The 21,095-nt window shown below is 41.1% G+C and overlaps 1 protein-coding gene and 1 pseudogene across 3 annotated transcripts in view; both read right to left on the bottom strand.

Moving 5' to 3' along the window:
* Nucleotides 1-7,441: 7,441 nt before the first annotated feature.
* DOCK5 (dedicator of cytokinesis 5) overlaps nt 7,442-21,095 on the bottom strand; it is a 202,951-nt gene continuing 189,297 nt past the window's right edge. For all 3 annotated transcript variants that reach the window (XM_028114206.2, XM_028114208.2, XM_028114209.2), the window contains 4 exons: nt 14,016-14,184; nt 13,182-13,320; nt 12,083-12,186; nt 7,442-11,503 (listed from right to left, as the gene is read on the bottom strand). In XM_028114206.2, coding sequence (XP_027970007.1) covers nt 11,399-11,503; nt 12,083-12,186; nt 13,182-13,320; nt 14,016-14,184 — 517 coding nt within the window. In that variant the 3' untranslated portion in view covers nt 7,442-11,398. The remainder of the gene's footprint in view (nt 11,504-12,082; nt 12,187-13,181; nt 13,321-14,015; nt 14,185-21,095) is intronic.
* LOC114217551 (U2 spliceosomal RNA) lies at nt 18,275-18,435 on the bottom strand (annotated as a pseudogene).

Raw genomic sequence — 21,095 nt, 5'->3', positions numbered from 1 at the left:
CACTCAGGTACAGGCCGGGTGAGCACGGAGTGCAGCTGGAGACCAGGGAGATGGGAGTGATTGACTGCTTTTCTCTAGGGGCGCACTGAGGAGTAGGGCCCCGAGTTCTCGGCTCCTCTGGGGCGGAGATTGGGAGGCCACCATTTTCACTCTCGTCCTCCAAAGCTGTACAGAAAGCTTGCAGGGAACAAAAGCTCCCGAGAGCAAATCCGAGCAGATTACTTATCCCGGACCGACAAGGGCGGGGGAATTCCGCCTCCGGCAAAGACATTTGGGAACCACGGCAACAGGCCCCTCCCCCAGAAGATCAGCAAGAACAGCCAGCCAAGACCAAGTTTACCGATCAATGAGAACGGGAGAACTCCAGCGCTAGGGGAACACTGCACATAGAATTCATGGCCTTTTTTACCATGATTCATTAGTCCTTCAAAGTTGGGTTTTTTTTAACTGTTTTTTTTTTTTTGAATTTTTCTTTTTCCCCTTTTCAACCAACATCTTATCAATCCCTTTTTTAAAAAAACATTTTTATTTTTCATGTTTAGATTCATATCCTATCCCCTCATAGTAGTTACCCTTATTTTTGGCGTATATATATATATATATATGTTGTTCTCTCTTTAAAATTTTGAGATACAGTTTCTTCTAACATATCAAAATATACTCTAAATCTCTAGTGTATGGATTTGTTCTAGTCTCCTGCCTAATCACATTCTCTCCCCTTTTTCTTTCTTTCTCTCTCTTTTTTAATCCTCTTCTTTCTTTTTTCAAGCACCTTATCAATTCCTTTTTTAAAATTTTTTATAGTTTTCATCTTTACATTCATATTCCATCCCTTCATTGTATCAACCCTTATTTTGTACATATGTAAGTCTTTCTTTCTTTAAAATTTTATGAGGCACTTTCTTCTAACAGACCAAAGTACACCCAAATTCTAGTGTGTGGCACTGATCTATGCACTAGCCTGATCATATTTGATCATATTCTGTTTTTTTTGTTTTGTTCTGTTTTTGTTTTTATCTTTTTCTTTTTTTTTCTCTTTCTTTTTTCTTTCTTTCCCTTTCTTTTCCCCTGGTTTCAGGTCTTTTCTGATTTGTTTAGAGTATATTTTCTGGGGACGTTGGTACCCTTTTAGCATTTTGTTCTCTCATTCATCTGTTTTCCTAAGGACAAAATAACAAGATGAAAAAAATCACTTCAACAAAAAGAACAAGAGGTAGTACCATCTGCCAGGGACCCCTCAATATGGACATTAGTACGATGTCGGACCTAGAGTTCAGAATCATGACTTTAAAGATACTAGCTGGGCTTGAAAAAAGTGTGGAAGTTATTAGAGAAACCCTTTCTGGAGAAATAAAAGAACTAAAATCTAACCAAATCGAAATCAAAAAGGCTATTAATGAGGTGCAATCAAATATGGGGGCACTAACGGCTAGGATAAATGAGCCAGAAGAGAGAATTAGCGATATAGAAGACCAAATGATGGAGAATAAAGAAGGTGAGAAAGAGATAAACAACAACAGGATCACGAGGGCAGAATTTGAGAGATAAGTGATACCATAAGACGAAACAACAATTAGAGTAATTGGGAGCCCAGAAGAAGGAGAGAGGGGCAGGGTATATTGAAGCAAATTATAGCAGAGAACTTCCCTAATGTGGGGAAGGAAACAGGCATCAAAATCCAGGAGGCACAGAGAACCCCTCTCAAAATCAATAAAAATAGGTCAACACCCCGACGTCTAATAGTAAAACTTACAAGTCTCAGAGACAAAGAGAAAATCCTGAAAGCAGCTCAGGAGAAGAGATATGTAACCTACAATGGTAGAAACATTAGATTGGCAACAGACCTACCCACAAAGACCTGGCAGGCCAGAAAGGACTGGCATATCTTCAGAGCACTAAACGAGAAAAATATGCAGCCAAGAATACTATATCCAGCTAGGCTGTCATTGAAAATAGAAGGAGAGATAAAAAGCTGCCAGGACAAACAAAAACTAAAGGAATTTGCAAACACGAAACCAGCCCTACAAGAAGTATTGAAAGGGTTCCTCAAAGCAAAGAGAGAGCCTAAAAGCAGCATAGACCAGAAAGGAACACAGACAATATACAGTAACAGTCACCTTAAAGGCAATACAATGGCACTAAATTCATACCTTTCAATAGTTACCCTGAATGTAAACGGGCTAAATGCCTCAATCAAAAGACACAGGCTATCAGATTGGATTAAAAAACAAGACCCATTGAAATGCTATCTGCAAGAGACTCATTTTAGACCCAAAGACACCCCCACATTGAAAGTGAGGGGGTAGAAAACCACTTACCATGCTAATGGACACCAAAAGAAAGCTGGGGTGGCAATCCTTATATCAGACAAATTAGATCTTAAAACAAAGACTGTAATAAGAGAAGAAGAAGGACACTATATCCTACTTAAAGGGTCTATCCAACAAGAAGATCTAACAGTTGTAAATATCTATGCCCCTAACATGGGAGCAGCCAATTATATAAGGCAATTAATAACGAAAGCAAAGAAACACATTGACAACAATACAATAATAGTGGGGGACTTTAACACCCCCCTCACTGAAATGGACAGATCATCTAAGCAAAAGATCAACAAGGAAATAAAGACGTTAAATGACACACTGGACCAAATGGACTTCACAGACATATTAAGAACATTCCATCCCAAAGCAACAGAATACACATTCTTCTCTAGTGCCCATGGAACATTCTCCAGAATAGATCACATCCTAGGTCACAAATCAGGTCTCAACCACTACCAAAAGATTGGGATCATTCCCTGCATATTTTCAAACCACAATGCTTTGAAACTGGAACTCAATCACAAGAGGAAACTTGGAAAGAACTCGAATATATGGAGGCTAAAGAGCATCCTACTAAAGAATGAATGGCTCAACCAGGAAATTAAAGAAGAATTAAAAAAATTTCATGGAAACCAATGAAAATGAAAACACAACTGTTCAAAATCTTTGGGATGCAGCAAAGGCAGTCCTAAGAGGAAAGTATATAGCAATACAAGCCTTTCTCAAGAAACAAGAAAGGTCTCAAAAACACAACTTAACCCTACACCTAAAGGAGCTAGAGAAAAAACAGCAAATAAAGCCTAAACCCAGCAGGAGAAGAGAAATAATAAAGATCAGAGCAGAAATCCATGAAATAGAAACCAAAAGAACAGTAGAACAGATCAACAAAACTAGGAGCTGGTTCTTTGAAAGAATTAACAAGATTGATAAACCCCTGGCCAGACTGATCCAAAAGCAAAGAGAAAGGACCCAAATCAACAAAATCATGAATGAAAGAGGAGAGATCACAACCAACACCAAAGACATACGAACAATTATAAGAACATATTATGAGCAACTCTATGCCAGCAAATTAGATAACCTGGAAGAAATGGATGCATTCCTAGAGATGTATCAACTACCAAAATTGAACCAGGAAGAAATAGAAAAGCTGAACAGACCTATAACCACTAAGGAAATTGAAGCAGTCATCAAAAATCTCCCAACAAACAAAAGCCCAGGGCCAGATGGCTTCCCAGGGGAATTCTATCAAACATTTAAGGAAGAATTAATACCTATTCTCCTGAAACTGTTCCAAAAAATAGAAATGGAAGGAAAACTTCCAAACTCATTTTATGAGGCCACCATTACCTTGATCCCCAAACCAGACAAAGACCCCATCAAAAAGAATTACAGACCAATATCCTTGATGAACATGGATGCAAAAATTCTCACCAAAATACTAGCCAGTAGGATCCAACAGTACATTAAAGGATTATTCACCATGACCAAGTGGGATTTATCCCTGGGCTGCAAGGATGGTTCAACATCCGCAAATTAATCAATGTGATACAATATATTAACCAAAGAAAGAACAAGAATCATATGATCCTCTCAATAGATGCAGAAAAAGCATTTGACAAAGTACAGCATCCTTTCTTGATCAAAACTCTTCAGAGTATAGGCATAGAGGGTACATACCTCAATATCATAAAAGCCATCTATGAAAAACCTACAGCAAATATCATTCTCAATGGGGAAAAGCTGAGAGCTTTCCCCCAAAGGTCAGGAACGTGCCAGGGATGTCCACTATCACCACTGCTATTCAACATAGTATTAGAAGTCCTAGCCACAGCAATCAGACAACAAAAATAAATAAACGGCATCCAAATCGGCAAAGAGGAAGTCAAACTCTCACTCTTTGCAGATGATATGATATTGTATGTGGAAAGCCCAAAGGACTCCACCCCAAAACTGCTAGAACTCATACAGGAATTCAGTAAAGTGGCAGGATATAAAATCAATGCACAGAAATCAGTGGCATTCATATACACCAACAACAAGACAGAAGAGAGAGAAATTAAGGAGTCAATCCCATTTACAATTGCACCCAAAACCATAAGATACCTAGGAATAAATGTAACCAAAGAGGCAAAGGATCTGTACTCAGAAAACTATAAAATACTCATGAAAGAAATTGAGGAAGACACAAGAAATGGAAAAACATTCCATGCTCATGGATTGGAAGAACAAACATTGTGAAGATGTCAATGCTACCTAGAGCAATCTACACATTCAATGCAATCCCCATCAAAATACCATCTACTTTTTTCAAAGAAATGGAACAAATAATCCTAAAATTTGTATGGAACCAGAAGAGACCCTGAATAGCCAGAGGAATGTTGAAAAAGAAAAGCAAAGCTGGCGGCATCACAATTCCGGACTTCCAGCTCTATTACAAAGCTGTCATCATCAAGACAGTATGGTACTGGCACAAAAACAGACACATAGATCAATGGAACAGAATAGAGAGCCCAGAAATGGACCCTCAATTCTATGGTCAACTGATCTTTGACAAAGCAGTTAAAGAATGTCCAATGGTAAAAAGACAGTCTCTTCAACAGATGGTTTGGGAAAATTGGACAGCCACATGCAGAAGAATGAAACTGGATCATTTCCTTACACCACACACAAAAGTAGACTCCAAATGGTTGAAAGACCTAAATGTGAGACAGGTGTCCATCAAAATCCTAAAGGAGAACAGAGGCAGAAACCTCTTCGACCTCAGCCGCAGCAACTTCTTCCTAGAAACATCTCCAAAGGCAAGGGAAGCAAGGGCAAAAATGAGCTATTGGGATTTCATCAAGATAAAAAGCTTTTGCACAGCAAAAGAAACAGTCCACAAAACCAAGAGACAACCGACAGAATGGGAGAAGATATTTGCAAATGACATATCAGATTAAGGGCTAGTATCCAAAATCTATAAAGAACTTATCAAACTCAACACCCAAAGAACAAATAATCCAATCAAGAAATGGGCAGAAGACATGAACAGACATTTTTCCAAATAAGACATCCAAATGGCCAACAGATACATGAAAAAGTGCTCAACTTCGCTCGGCATCAGGGAAATCCAAATCAAAACCTCAATGAGATACCACCTCACACCAGTCAGAATGGCTAAAATTAGCAAGTCAGGAAACGACAGATGTTGGCGGGGATGCGGAGAAAGGGGAACCCTCCTACACTGTTGGTGGGAATGCCAGCTGGTGCAGCCACTCTGGAAAACAGTATGGAGGTTCCTCAAACAGTTGAAAATAGAGCTACCATACGATCCAGCAATTGCCCTACTGTGTATTTACCACAAAGATACAAATGTAGGGATCCGAAGGGGTACGTGCACCCCGATGATTATAGCAGCAATGTCCACAATAGCCAAACTGTGGAAAGAGCCAAGATGTCCATCAACAGATGAATGGATAAAGAAGAAGTGGTATATATACACAATGGAATATTATGCAGCCATCAAAAGGAATGAGATCATGCCATTTGCAACGACGTGGATGGAAGTGGAGGGTGTTATGCTGAGTGAAATGAGTCAGTCAGAGGAAGACATGTATCATATGACCTCACTGATATGAGGAATTCTTAAACTCAGGAAACAAACTGAGGGTTGTTGGAGTGGTGGGGTGGGTGGGAGGGATGGGGTGGCTGGGTGATAGACATTGGGGGGGGTATGTGCTATGGTGAGAGCTGTGAATTGTGTAAGACTGTTGAATCACAGATCTGTACCTCTGAAACAAATAATGCAATATATGTTAAGAAAAAAAAAGAAGAAGATAGCAGAAGGGGAAGAATGAAGGGGAGTAAATCAGAGGGGGAGACGAACCATGAGAGACGATGGACTCTGAAAAACAAACTGAGGGTTCTGGGGGTGGGGATGGGTTAGCCTGGTGATGGGTATTAAAGAGGGCACGTTTTGTGTGGAGCACTGGGTGTTATGCAGAAACAATGAATCATGGAACACTACATCAAAAACTAATGATGTAATATGGTGATTAACATAACAAAAAATTTAAGAAAAAAATAAGTTCTCAAATATAGATGGCTTTAAATGATCTGGCATCAAAAAGAGTGGCTTGAAGTTAGACTATTTTAGCAATGGGTTTAGAAGTTGCAGTATCCTGGATGTCACTGGGAAAAAGCCAAGAATCACTGTATGAAATAACAGTGCTTATTACATTTTGACAGCGAACGGTGCCCTAAGGTAGTATTTTTCACTGGGGACTGTAGATCCAAAATGATTCCGCAGGCTTACTGATTCAGTCTTGGCGGCTCAAACCATTTGCATGTTTCACATGCCAGGGATTCTTATGTACACAGCGGGGGCACATTATTGCCCTGAAAAGCAATAGATGGCAGATGTTTAAAAGCATTGGGACATTTTCTTAAACAAAAAAAAAAAATCTTAGGCATAAGCCCAGGACTTAAAACAGTGTGGCTATTCTATCCGAAGTGTGTCTGTCCCCTCTCCCCAGTGTGACACACCACCAGCAGGGAGTTTAAGAAATGAACATCCATTTTGAACACCGATTTTCTCAAGGTGTTATTTCCTCTAAGGTAGTGGTGATTTTCAGCCTTGGCCAAACGTTGGAATAACACTGGGGAGACGTAAAAGGAATATGGTGCCTGGGTCATGTTCCCTGCTCTTGGAAGTTGATTTAATTGGTCTGGGGTGTGACCTCTTCCCAGGTGATACTAATGTTCAACCTAGTTTGAGAACTGGTTCCTATCCTTCCCAAGTAAGTTACTAGCTACTCCTTTGATTTCTCTTTGCAGTGAATGAAGAAACAGCCCATCGCATTAAATGAATTATTGTCAGAAGCCATCAGCTCCGATGCCAAAGGGATGCATGGAGAGGAGTTGAGGGGAGGGAAGAACCAAATGGTCGGCAGTTCTTCTTGCTTCCATGACCCCACAGCACGAGTCTAAACTAACAGGACCTGTAATAATGACAGGAGGCCAGAGGGACTGGGTGTCATGTGTCACAAAGGAGATGTCGATAAAGAAAAGTTCAGGAATGATTTCGTTTCTTTAACGTAAGGGTAAAAACAGACTAAACACGATAAGCTTCAAAATACGTTTCCATTTTTTAATTTAAAAAATAAATAACAGCAAATATGAACAAAATTTTTCTACTTCAATGCACATCTTCCTAACGGTCCATGTTTGAAACCCAACTAGTTTACAAAATCCTGGCAACAGAGCCTTTGACAAAGTATGGATGAACAACTTACAAAATCTGACTAATAGATGAGTTTAGGCAGCATATGTGGGAAACCAGCATTGGTCAGCCTGAAATCATCAACTTAAAGGAAAACTTTTTCTTTTTGTAGGTTAGAACTGTGTGGTTCCACACTCAACCCACCCAAAACGGAACTTACCTTTTCCAACTAATTCTAAAATCCCACTTGGTCAATGGCGTGTGGGCCTAAAAGCCGTTGTATGGAAACTTCGTTGCCTTCTGATTCTCTCTCTCATTCACTTAGAATCAAAGAAAGCGAGGGCCGAAAGGATTCCAAAAATCACATAGCTTCGGATATGTATGTTTTACATGGGGAAAATGAGGCCCAGGGACTGACCATAAATCGACTTGCCAAACGGTACATGGTCTTTACTGTCCTGTTCTGTGTTGATGGTGGGGTTTTTCCCCTTTTTTCATTCTACCCGAGCAGTGAGAGGAAGGAAGGTACAGCTATGAATGGTCTTCTAAATACCTTTTGCAGAAGGACAGCATGGACATGAGGGGAACTTCTGGGGTTCTGGAAGTAGTCTAGGTCTGGATCTGAGAGGTGGTGATGCAGTACATGCCTAGGTCAAGTTTCATCCATCTGTACCCCTAAGATTTGTGCACTTGCCCATATGTATGTTAAGACATGCCTCGATTTTAAAGGACGAAACCCCATGATCTGGGGGCCAGTAGAGGGGAAGGACTCCCACAGCTTGGGAAAAGTTAACAAAGGTAGATTGTTATCTCAAATCCCGCTTTATCTCGTTTGTTTTAGGGATCTGCAGGGTGACGGCATTTTTCATGGGTCTCCCTGACGGGAGAGGACTACAATTCTGGAATCCAGATGGGAGGTGGAAAAGGGGAGGCCCATGGCCCAGCAGCCGTACTGAGGCTTTCACTTTCTCCGAATCCTACTGTCTTGACAACCCCACAGCACAACACAGTCTCTGCATACCAGGCTGTTCCCATTGGATACACTGAATTGCCACATCCTGAGAGTCTCGTACGGTGTCTGGCATTCAATAAGAGCTTAATAAATGTTGAATAAAATGATTCTTGAAAAAATAAAAAAATCTCAAAGGAAGACAAGTCACCAGAACAGAGAGAGAGAAAATAAGGGATTAAAAAAAAAATCCCATAAGGTTGTGACATCCACAAATGTTGTGACAGTTTGGGGGCTACTTTCAATGTCCTTCAATATTCCAGAGTTCTTATCAAGGGAAATAAAGACCAGTTCTTTCCTCTTTTATTCCCGGCCCCTCATCTCTCCTATATGCAAGGTAATCATAAGGCATTTCCTTGCAGTCTTCCTCTTTGACTTCAGGACAGACATGATTTATGATCTTTTGTCAAACATGACTCTGACCCAATGCCTTCCCCCATGTTCCCTATAATCTGCTATCCACACCATTACCTAGAATCCTTTCTATTCAGGCAGGAAAGACTTAGTATTTTCATTAAGATAGGAGAGGAATCAGATGGAAAAATGTTCTATTAAAAAAGGGAAGGTACTTGGGCACCAGTGTATCAGACTTCCCCAGTCCCTAATCAAAGACCACACTGCAGAACTCACTTGCACTGCTCTGAAGGGACATGCTTGAGGTTTGGTATTTTTTGTGACCAGCTTACATCTTTCTATTTGAAAGACAGCCTGAAAAATCGGGTGAGTGAGGCCTACAGATCCCTGCTAGCCAGTCTGCGAGGCTACTTCTCAGAAGCTGCTCTGGGCTCCACAGAAGCCCCGTATAACCTTCCCGTTCCTTCTCTTCTTTGAGTTCTTTCCACTAAAAGCCTTTTTGGTTCTTACTAACACTTCTTCTTTAGTCATAAATAATTATGTAAGAGACTCCAAAAGATGCCATTTTTTTTAAAGGGACTGTATGTGCACAGCTAACTTGCACTCACTTTCCAGATTACCTCAGGGGGAAAAAAAATCAATAATGCTCTTAGAGAATTCCAGATCTTACTCAGGCCGAGCAGAGGAAAGGGCGGATCATTTCGTCCCTACTACTCCACACAGCCGATCTCACTTGAACCTCATCTGTGTGGCAGGTACTGTTCCCTGTTTCAGAAGGGGAAGAAATGAAGGCTCAGATGATTGCAAAGAATTTAGGGGGTTTGCAAAGTTACCAGACGACATAGCTGGGATGGTCGGAGACCAGATGGCTTACTTCCAAAGCCCAGCTCTTCTCTAGTCTATCCCCTTGAACGTCCCCCTGAGTGGAGGTAAAGAATCACCTTTTCCTCACCACTTTTAAATATGCACACTAACTACTTGAGGAATGCTGGCCACATCTTTCCCTGACTCTGTGAAGCATTAGTATGTCTCTTCTAAGAAGGGTGGTATTGAAACGGGTACACAAAGAAGCAGGCAAGCAAATCCGGATTCTCAGAGGTGAAATCTCTCTTTCCTCTCTCTCTTTACCTTGGGGCTGGGTAGGTGGGGAAGGGGACTGGGCCCAGTTACAGAAGGAACCCTGGTGAGCTTCCCCACATGCTGACCTAGGGGATCCACATAAAGCTTTCTACTTTGCCATAAATGTCAAAGTGGTATAGAAATATCCGGGACATTTCCATTGTTGTTCCAACTAGGGGTAGGTATTCATCATGGAGTATGTCAGGGTTGTCTTCTCGATCGAAGTGTTATCTGGGGATAGAGCCTCAATTAGCAAGCTGGGTTGTTAGTAAGAATCTGTAGTCAGATTTTCTGTGCTTAGCTTCACTTTCCTTGTCTACAAAACGAGGGGGTTGTTTGTATGACCTTTAAGGTCCTTCTAGCTCAAAACGTCTCTAACCTTGTGGGGTTTGTGTAGGTGTATGTAATATTTGATCATCTAAATCACCCCGTTTCTTCTTCCGAAAGGACTACTGACTTAGTACCATAAACATGTAATCAAATTAATTCCACAATCACGAGGAATAAATAATCAAAGGAAGATATTGCACTGTATTCTCCAGGGTAAAATCAGGTGGCAGAGAGGGGCCACTGAGCCATCCAAATGGGATCTGGAAGAGAAGCGGCTGAACCCGGGCTTTGAAGTCCCTTCTGTCCAGTGATTTGCGCTCAGAGGAGGTAACAGGGCAAGAAACTGTGCAAAAGAAAGAGCTTCAAGGGAGTCTGTAGCAGGAAGGAGTGACTCGGTGTGGTGACGGCTGGTGAGTTGGTAGTGTGAGGGCCTCCCAGGAGGGTTCCCACACCACACGTAGTAGCTGGCGTGGGGGCAGACAGGAGCTCGGACCTCACAGTCGAGTCCATGTTTTTTCAACAACGATGGCCAGTCACACGTGAAAGTAGCCCATCTTCATTACAAAGATGTTCTTTTCCTTAAAGGAGACACAAGCAGACTTCAGGAAGATAGGATTATTTCGGCTACCGAAGTCCCTGATGCACGTCTCTTCCAATGTTATTTGGGACACAGTGTGTCCACGTGAGAAAACCAAGTCTCAAGCATAGCTTTTCACAAGCAAAGCAAGAAATCCTTCCAAAGTGGAGGTTCCTGGGGTTGCTCCAAGACCGCCACAGAAGAATGTAGCCAGGCTTTTAATTTAATCACGGTGAGGAGAGATCTCTCCTTTGAGAAACAGAGGACCCGACCAAATCTGGAATTCATGTGGGCGGGAGGAGATGTGGCCTTCAGCCTCCTTCAGAGAAGCCTTTCAAAGAACAACCAGTTTTGAGCTGGTGCAGCTGACCCCAGATCAGGAAGGGGTGGGGTGGTCAGCCAGAGGCCCTGGGGAATGAGGACAGGGCATCTTCTCAGCTGTTCAAGGTGTTCAGAGTTCCAGAGACAGGGTGGCGAGATCCTTACTGGGATCCAGGCTCAGAAGAAAGGAAGCCAGATTTCCGAGCTTTGGGAGGTGGCGGGGGTGGGGCTTTGGCTTCTCTGCGGACCGGAAGTGGAGGGGCAATCTGAGGGAGTGGACACAACGGAAGTCAAATGAGTCTTATCTTTCCTCCTGATTCGCTTTCTCGTCCACATTTCTGACATAGTGCTTTCGCTTCTAACTGATCTATCTATGCAGCCTTGGCAAGGAGAAAAGGGAAACAACCCTCATTTAACTTCCCTTTTTCTCCTTGGGTTAATCAGATATACACCAAAATGTTATATCCCCGACACTTGGGTTCTTGGCGTATCTATAGATATTCCATTGAACGAATGCAGGAAACCCATCAGAGGCCATTCCAGAATGACTGTCACTCACTCAGAAGGAGTAAACTCTTCACATGTGAACCCGAACCCACTGATTTCACTCACCTGTACCAAGGGTGAGGTACAGAGAAAGCCTCTACCTTCGATCTGACAAAAAGGTCTGCCTGTATTTGTGTTACTTCCCATTAGAAACTCCCCTATCTTTTTATGGTTGCAGGCATGAGTCAAGAAGCGATCAGAGCAACAAATCTACGGGAAACCCGCCTAGCAAAAAGCTTGGAAAACCAGCTTTGCGCTCCCGTGAGTGGGGCGCTCTGACCCCAGCCGTTGTTCCCTACCTCCGTGGAGTTCCTCTGGCTGCTCTCGTAGGGCTTGCTTTTGGGGGGAGGGGGAGGTGGGACAGTAGTAGTCATCAGCCCATCTGTCTGCAAAGATGGGGAGCCTAGAAATGAGACAAAGTAGATGAAGACGGAGAGAAGAATTCATCAAGGAATATTACAGAACCTCTGCTTGCCATTTTAACACCTAAACCAACCTGGCCAATCAAATTGCTAAGGTGATATTCTATAGTTTCCATGGACAGAATGGAAATGTCCTCTCAGCCCTCATGACAAATGCTGCACTGTTTGCTCACCAGAAGCTTTCACAAGAAGTTCTGAAGCAAAAATCCATCCCCTCCACTTTTTTTTTTGCTTAGGGTTTTTACTATTAAGCTGGAGATGAAGACATTTTCTAGAACTTAGGTATGACTCTATTCTCTGATCTATCCCAAGTGCTTAGAAAAAATGTCTGTCACAAAGTAAGCGGTCAATAAATACTGGTTAAATTTAACTGAGCTGTCTTAGTTTGATCATTTAAAGGGTGCAATCTCCATTTCCTCCAGGACACCTTCATTCTAACTCTTGGTTGACTCCCAAGTCCCACGTGGCACGATGATTTACCCCTCCATTCTTTGTACCAAGGGTACCTTGGAATTCTTCTCAGGCCTTGTGTATTGCTGATTCCCCAGGCCTGACTGTAAGCAGTATATGGAACGGGTGTATTTCTTATCCTTTTTTGGGACCCTTTCCTATACAAGGACAGGGCTACCTACTCAGTAGTTTGTAAGTTACTTGCTTCCTGTCTGGTCCCCGTCTGGCTCTACTTCATTTGTACCTTCACAAATGGAAAAGGAGTCGTGAGACCCTCTGGGTCACTCTACAGAGAAGGTTAATGAATCCTAGTGACCCAAAGACTCCTTGTCGAACTCTAATTTTGCTATACCCTCTACCATGGAGTGAGCCAACTTTATAATAATCTCATATACTGTGTGGCTGTTCTGGCTAAATATGGTCCAGATCCATACACATACTCCTTTCCCTACTGAAGCAAAGAGAAGGGATATACCTGTATCTCTCTACATCTCTGTTTGTGTGTGTGTGTGTGTATAAAACTTACTTAGGGTCCTGGTGGCTTTAGGAGTGAGTGGAGGTGGGCTCAAGGGCGTCGACTGAAGAGGTGAAGAACCATGAAATGGCGTCAGCCGATTGTCCGACAACTGGAGACTCTTTGGTCTTTGCGCTTTTCGGGCTGGGCTCTAGTGGGGGGCGGGGCACAGCAAAACATTCTCGCAGTGAGAAAGGCTGAGCTCATCAACGCTCCGAACAACCTCGCCTGCTGAGCACCAGCTTGTCAGAGGGAAGATTCCAGAAGCCGCTCTTGAGCTTCCCGCACGGTCATGCGGCAAGCACGGCGAAGACACTGACGGGGATTCATTGGAGCTGACATTCTCTCCTGCCCGGCCATGAGCCTGACTCTGAGCACGGTTAGACCGTGTTATTTGGGTTGGGAAGGAGCCACCCCGATTCTTAGGGAAGGCTGGTCTTGCCACCCTCAACAACTTGCTGTGGCTCATGGAAGAAGAAAAAGCACTTTTTTTTTTTTTTTTAAGTTAAAAGAAGAGAAATGACAATGTTTGGACTGACTCATGGAACATGGTGGTGAGAGCCACAACTCCAAGCATCAGCCCACGTGTTTACATTGTGGGTACAAGATCTTGCACCACTGCTGATTTAGACACTCAAATTCTCCCTCTGTGCTTTTGTTTTGTTTTTTAAGCAGTCTAAGATCAGACACTGTCACAGGCTGCCAGGTGTGACTCACAGCTCTGCAGTAAGGGGTGCTGTGCCCGGCTGAGGCTGCGGGGAAAGCACTAGCAAGTCTCTGGTGCTCCTCAGCTTGTCCCTGCCTCCCCCCCCCACCCCGACCCCAACCCCCTGTTGTTGTTTTTACCATCAGATCAGGTTCTGGCGCTTTCTCTGCAATGACCTGGGACTTGCTGAGGCTCCAGTCTTTTCTCTTGAACTTGCTGATCCGGTTCTCACTGTCCTCTTTGAGGGGCAGATCTTCAACTCTGGCACCTGATGAAGCCCTGCGCTCCAAAAGTGGCTCCAGGATTGACCTATCAGGCAAGGGCAAGGATGGAATTACAAAACACTGACCACTTGGCAGTCAAAACGTACTCCCACAAGACCAGGGATTTAGGACTCCTCAACCTCATCTTGGCCTGTGATTCCCTCTCAGGTTCTGAATCTGAATTTCCAACTGCCAATTAGACATCTCAAGGTATCCACGAACTGAGACCATCAAAGTATGAAAGGAAAGTATCTTTGAACATTCATCTTATCCCAGGAAGAGAAAGTCTTATTAAATTTACAGGCAAAGATAGAATTCACACCGTAGAAGACGAATAAGCAGCTTTAGACAGTGGAGAACAGCACATATCCCAGAGACAGACAACCTGTGTTCAAATCCTACTTCTACTTACCTCTTGGGTGATCTTGGGCAGAAAAATCTTTTCATACCTCAGTTTCTTTATCTATGAAATGGGGACAATAATAGTACCTACTTCATAAGGCTATCACAAATGCTTAGAACAAGGGTCTAGCATATATGCATGCTCCTGAAATGCTTTTATTACTATGACAGATTTTCAAGCACCATAGTGAAAACTGTTTCACTTAAGATTCATGATTAGGGGATGCCTGGGTGGCTCAGTCGGTTAAGCGTCTGCCTTCGGCTCAGGTCATGATCCCAGCGTCCTGGGATCAAGCCACACGTCGGGCTCCCTGCTCAGGGGGAAGCCTGCTTCTCCCTCTCCCACTCCCCCTGCTGTGTTCCCTCTCTCGCTCTCTGTCAAAATAAATAAAATCTTTAAAAAAAAGTCTTTAAAGAGACATCACCCTAAAATATACTTAAAAAAAAAAAAGGATCGTGATTAGGTGCTAGAGAGAGGAAAAGTTTGATGAGAAACAGGATAGTCTCACAAGATTTCCCCATAAACTACTTTTTAAATACAAAGGAAAAAATAGTAACTCGACAGAAAAGAAAATGGACAAAACTTTAACCACATACATGGTCAGTTAACATCACCCATGGGGGACAAATGGACATAATGCACTCCTGGGTATGATACCTAAAGGGACACAACAAGACACAAAAGTCTGTCACTTGGCTCCTAAGCACAAGCACACATAAGACAAACCCAAACGAAGGGAAAATCTATAAAATAACTGGCCCTTAACCTTCAAAAATGTCAATATGATGAAAGACAAACTAAGGAAAGGCCAAACGACTTCAGATTAAAGAAGAATAAAGAGGTGTGGCCAAACAGAGCATGTGATCCCGACCGGGTCCTGTATCAGAAATTGCTCTGTATAAAATACACAGTGCGACAACTGACAAAACTGGAAGCCAGGTTAGAGTTTGCAGTATTGCATCAATGCCAAATCTCCTGAATGGACAGGCTATAGGTAGTATGCAGTTATATAAGACAAGGTGTTTGCTCTTACAGCATGAAGGAAGTACATAACCTACTCTCAAATGGGGGAGAGGGGCTGCTGGGGGAGAGACAGAGAGGGAATGACTGCAGCCAAATGTAAAAGCAAGGACGGTTAAAAAAGATCTTATACCTTTATGATGGGTATTGCTTAGAGCTTCTGGATGGGTATTCAATAAGCCCTGGTTTGATTAAAAATTGACAGATTTTTGCTCCATAAAAATAAAAAACTCAGAGGAATGAATAGGCAGACGACAGGATTTTTAGGGCAGTGAAATTATTCTGTATGATACTACAGTGGTGAATACTTGTCACTATACATCTGTCGAAACCCAAAGAATGTACACCAAGAGGGAACTCTATCGTCAACTATGGACTCTGGGTGACTGTGATGTGCTAACGTAAGTTCATCAGTGGTAATGAATGTACCGCTCTGCTTTACATTCTTAATCTTGCTGTGAATTTAAAACTGCTCTAAAAAATAAAGTCCATAAAACACACACACACACACACACAGACAAAAGCTGTGGTATGAAATAAGACAACATAAAAACAGAGATGAGCTCTTAGTATTTAAAAAAAACAATAGAAGCTTCTGGATGCCTGGGTGGCTCAGCCGGTTAAGCATCTGCCTTCGGCTTAGGTCATGATCTCAGGGTCCTGGGATTGAGTCCCACATTGGGCTCCCTGCTCAGCAGGGAGTCTGCTTCTCCCTCTGCCCCTCCTCCCCCTTGCTTGTGCTCTCTCTTTAATAAATAAAATCTTTAAAAAAATAAAAAGTAAAAAAAAAATTGAAGCTTCTATTTGGCAGAAAGCATCATTAGTAAACTAAAACTATCTGCTGAACCTATTTTAGATGGCAAGTATCTTTAATATAGAAGACATTTTTACAAACCAAAAGGAAAAATATGAGTTCAGTTTTTTCAAATCGTCAAAGGACATAAATAGGTATTTTATGAAAACGGAAATCCAAAGAATTTTAAAAAGTTAGTGTCACAAGTTATCAAATACTCAAACAAGATATCTGGAGGGGGCAAAGACTTTTTTACGTTTTATTATGGAAAATTTCAAACACGTAACAAAGTGAAGAAATCACGAAAAACTCCCACGTGTCTATCACTCAGTGTCAATAATGATAACCCACGGCCATTCTGCTTTCTTATGTACACCTAAGTCACATTCCTTGCCCCTCACTGGATCGGTTGGAAGCGATTCTTAGATGTCATATCATCTCATCCATAAATATCTCAGTGTATACCTCAGTGAGGCAAGGACTCACTTCAGAACAAAATTACACTCCCAACATCTGTCCTGCAAAAGGAATAATTCCTTCATTTCATTGAACATCCAATGCTTACAGTTCCTGATTGTCTCATAAATTTCTTGGAAGTGGCTTGTTTGAGTCAAGATCCAAACAGGATTCACTCGCTATGTTTGGTTGAAATGCTTAGGCCCTGAGCTGAAATCAAGAAGAGTTGGATGCTTAACTCACTGAGCCACCCAGGTGCTCCTTTGGTATTTTTCAATCATTAATATACTTAAGGGGAAGCCACTCATTATTATTTATCTTAACTCTGTACCGGTTAAAGAAATATAGAACCAAATTCCAAAAAAGACTAATTATTCTTAATTTTTCTTAAGATTTTATTTTTTTAAGTAATCTCTACACCCAACATGGGGCTCGAACTTACAGCCCTGAGATCAAGAGTTGCACGTTCCTCCGCCTGAGCCAGGCAGGTGCCCCAAGACTCTAATTATTCTTAAAACCAACTAAGCCAAATCAGACAAACAAACAAGATCACCTTAAACAGTAATTGGTCAGGGAGAAAGAAAACCACCACCCCAGATTATATGGAATCAATTATAACTTTACCTCAGAGACTGAGAATGAAGGCTGTGGGTCACTAGGTCGACAGTCAAAGACGCAAGTTTCACCAGGGCCTAATTAGGAACCAAACTAAAACATAAAGTAACTACAGTGTGGTCCCCCGGGGTCTGTGTTATTTTTTTCTTATAATGATTACTTCAGTGATTTTCCTGAAATATCAAAGATTAGTTTTTTTTCTAAACAATTTTGTTCTGGGTCCCAAACTTTGCTGGTGCTCTAAGCATGGACTTAGTTGGCCTTCTGGCTTCCCTTAACTCTATGAGCTGTGTTTCAGAAAGTAATTCTCTTTCTGAGCCTTGGCCTACCATTTGCCAGACAGGATGGATACATTCTACTTTCTTCCAATAGAGAACTGGCCCTTTACAGATGGCACCCTCAATAATCATCATGAAAGCATTAATAAATATTGTGGTATGACATTAGGAATGGGAGACTCAGGGTCATTAGCTGATAATCAGTCTGAGCTGCTTTAAAGAAACATCCTAAATAATGTTAGAAAATAGTATCAATGATTTATTACTCATTGGGGAAATTTGGGCAAGGTCAATAACCTACCTTACTTGGGTTGAGGCATGAAGAGGGCCCCACTCACCTGTTCTCTGTTTATTGCCCTGAGTGTCAGCACTCATGGTGTCTCTGATGTTCAATAGCTGTTTCAGATCTTTTCTTTTTTTGAGTGAGACCATTTATTTAAGAAAAGAGTCTCCCTGAACAGAACTTTTATGCTTTCTCAGAGTAGGTAGTATCTCTTAATGGCATTAAAAAAACCATAGAAGAGAAAAATAAATGAATCAAGGACTATCTAATATTTATTACACTAAGGATTAAAAATAGTGCAAATACCCAGTACTCATATTGCATATGGCACTGCATATCGGTATTCGTTTGACATCAGAATTGTGATAAATTTCATCCTCTGACTAGGGAATGTGTACTTCTAGAAATGCATCCTACACTTGATCTTAGCCAAAAGGCCAAGAAGGGATATGAGACTGCATCCTAAATAACTGGAAAGCAGTCTGTACACATATGTTTGGTACAATTCTTAATAATAAAACTGCATTTTATATTGACAGAAGCTACATGTTTTCATAAGAAATTTATAATGAACTTTGATGATTACCTTTTTAGAAATAATGACAGAGCTTAAATATTTGACAGTAAGAGAAGGATTAAGTATGGTGCATTCATAGGATGCAGTGGTAAATAGCCAACAGAAATGATAAAAAGGGTATGTGAATGGCTCAGTCGGTTAAGCCTCCAACTCTTGATTTTGGCTCAGGTCATGATCTCAGGGGCGTGAGACAGACACCTGCATGGGGCTCTACGCTCAGCAGGGAGTCTGCTTGAGGATTTTTCTCTCCCTCTGTGTCCCCCGCCCCCGCTCACACACATTTTCAAAAGAAAAAAAAAATACCCATCATGTATATTAAATTAAGCAGCAGGTCACAAAATAGTACATGCGATGCTTTTCCAATTGTATAAAATGTATATATGCTTTTTTTGTTATATAACTAAACCTTCACAGTGATTACTTCTGAGTGATGATGTGATAAGCATTTTTCTTAGTACTTCGAAAAATTTCTATGTGTACATATATTAAGTATATAATTCATAAGATACTGTTTTAAAATAGTATTTTAAACAGAAAGAACGCAACTACAAATTCATTTTTTAAAAATATCTTAAATTTGAACATATGGAAAGGCAGTCCAGGTTTTTGGCAAGAAAGGTTTGACATCAAAAAGCCATCAGTCCTCCCAAAGTTAGTCCAGAAGTTTCACATGATCCCAATAAAAATAGCCATAGGATTCCAGACAAATGAATCTAAAAGTGAGCAGTGAGTAAAAGTTGCCAGATAAATTCTGAAAAGGATAACTAAAAAATAAAACCCTTTCAAATCTACAGTAGTTTTAAATACATAGTACTAGTACATGAACACACAGGGAGATCAAAGAAACGGGGGGGGGGGACGTCTGCAAATAGACTAAGGAACATATAAAAATTTGATTTTGTAATAAGGTTGACATTTCAAATCAGTAGAGAAAAGATGGTTTGCTCACTAAAGGTTACAGGGAAAACTGAGTAGTTGCATGGCCAAAAAAAAAAAAAAAAAGTTGACTTCATACCTCACACTTTATACTCATATAAATTTCAAAGAATCACAGATTTAGTGGTGAATAGTGAAACTCTAAAATTAATTTTTTGCAGGCTTAGAGTGGGGAAGGCCTTTAATTATAATATAAAATCCAGAAGCCCTGAAATCCAGCATTAATTTATTTGACTGCATAAAAAAAGCACAACTAAATAAAAAATGAGAGGCAAAGTCAAAAGATAAAGGAGAAACTGGAGGATGCATTTCAACGAATATTACAGACAGAGAAAACACAACAGAAACATGTACCCAGGGGGAGACGAACCATGAGAGACTATGGACTCTGAGAAACAAACTGAGGGTTCTAGAGGGGAGGGGGGTGGGGGGATGGGTTAGCCCGGTGATGGGTATTAAAGAGGGCACATTCTGCGTGGAGCACTGGGTGTTATGCACAAACAATGAATCATGGAACACTACATCAAAAACTAATTATGTACTGTATGGTGACTAACATAATAAAATTAAAAAAAAAAAAAAGTACCCAAAATACTTGACCATAGTTTGCAGAACATAAAATACAAATAGCTACTAAAAAATGAAAAGCAGCTCAGATTCACACAAAACAAGAGAAATAAAACCAAACCAAAATGAGACCCTAGACCATGAAAATATTCTCCACCTATCAGACTGGCGAAATTAAAAAAGCCAATAATACACAATTTGGGGTGTGGGGGTGATGAGGCACCCTTGTATGCTGCTGGTAGGACTCTAAATTGGTATAACGTCTGTGGAAGTCAGTTTAGGAATAATTTTGAAAATTGCAACTATAAATGTTTGACAAAGTAGAGTCACTTCTGGAATTTTTCTCATATGGATATATTTGTATATTTACAGAATAAATTTAGTTTTTAAGCTTATGCACGGCCACAGTGCTATGACAGCCAAAGATTGAAAACAACTAAACATCCACCAATAGGCACCAGTGGAATGTATCAGGGTGCAGACATATCCCAAGATGTCTGTACCTCAAGGAAAAGACGAGGCTCTCTACATTCTGAAATGGAATGATTGTCAAGACACAGTTAAGTAAAAAAAGCAAGGTAAAGAAAGTATTACGTTTCCATTCATATAAAAAGAAAGCGAGAGGAAGAATATATATTTAGGTATTGCTTGCGTGTGTATGAAGAGCTGTTGGAAAGGCACCAAGAACCTGAAGGCTAACGTCACTTGCCTCCGCAGAGGGGTACTGGTAGGGTAGGAATCAAGGACCGATGGGTGATTTTTCATGAGATCCCTTTTGTACCTTGGAATTTTGTATCATGTAATTACATTACCTGTTTACAAAATAAATATAAACTTTAAAATTACTTTTGAAAGTTGATTCATATAAAAAAATCAGACCATAAGTTAATATGAAAAAAATAAATCAGAATGTGATAGGGTGGATGATAGGATGTGACAGGATGATGGGTGATTATGATCTCATGAGGAAGACAATGAGAATGATCCAGAGGCTAACAGCCATATGCTCTGAATTATTTCCCTTCTAAC

This window comes from Eumetopias jubatus, unplaced genomic scaffold (genome assembly GCF_037043125.1).
Source record: "Eumetopias jubatus isolate StellerSeaLion01/CBP00866 unplaced genomic scaffold, mEumJub1_p1.0 scaffold_2, whole genome shotgun sequence".
NCBI classification, from domain to species: Eukaryota; Metazoa; Chordata; class Mammalia; order Carnivora; family Otariidae; genus Eumetopias; species Eumetopias jubatus.
Note: the sequence above shows the minus strand (reverse complement) of the source record. Positions and strands in the feature narration are given on the sequence as shown.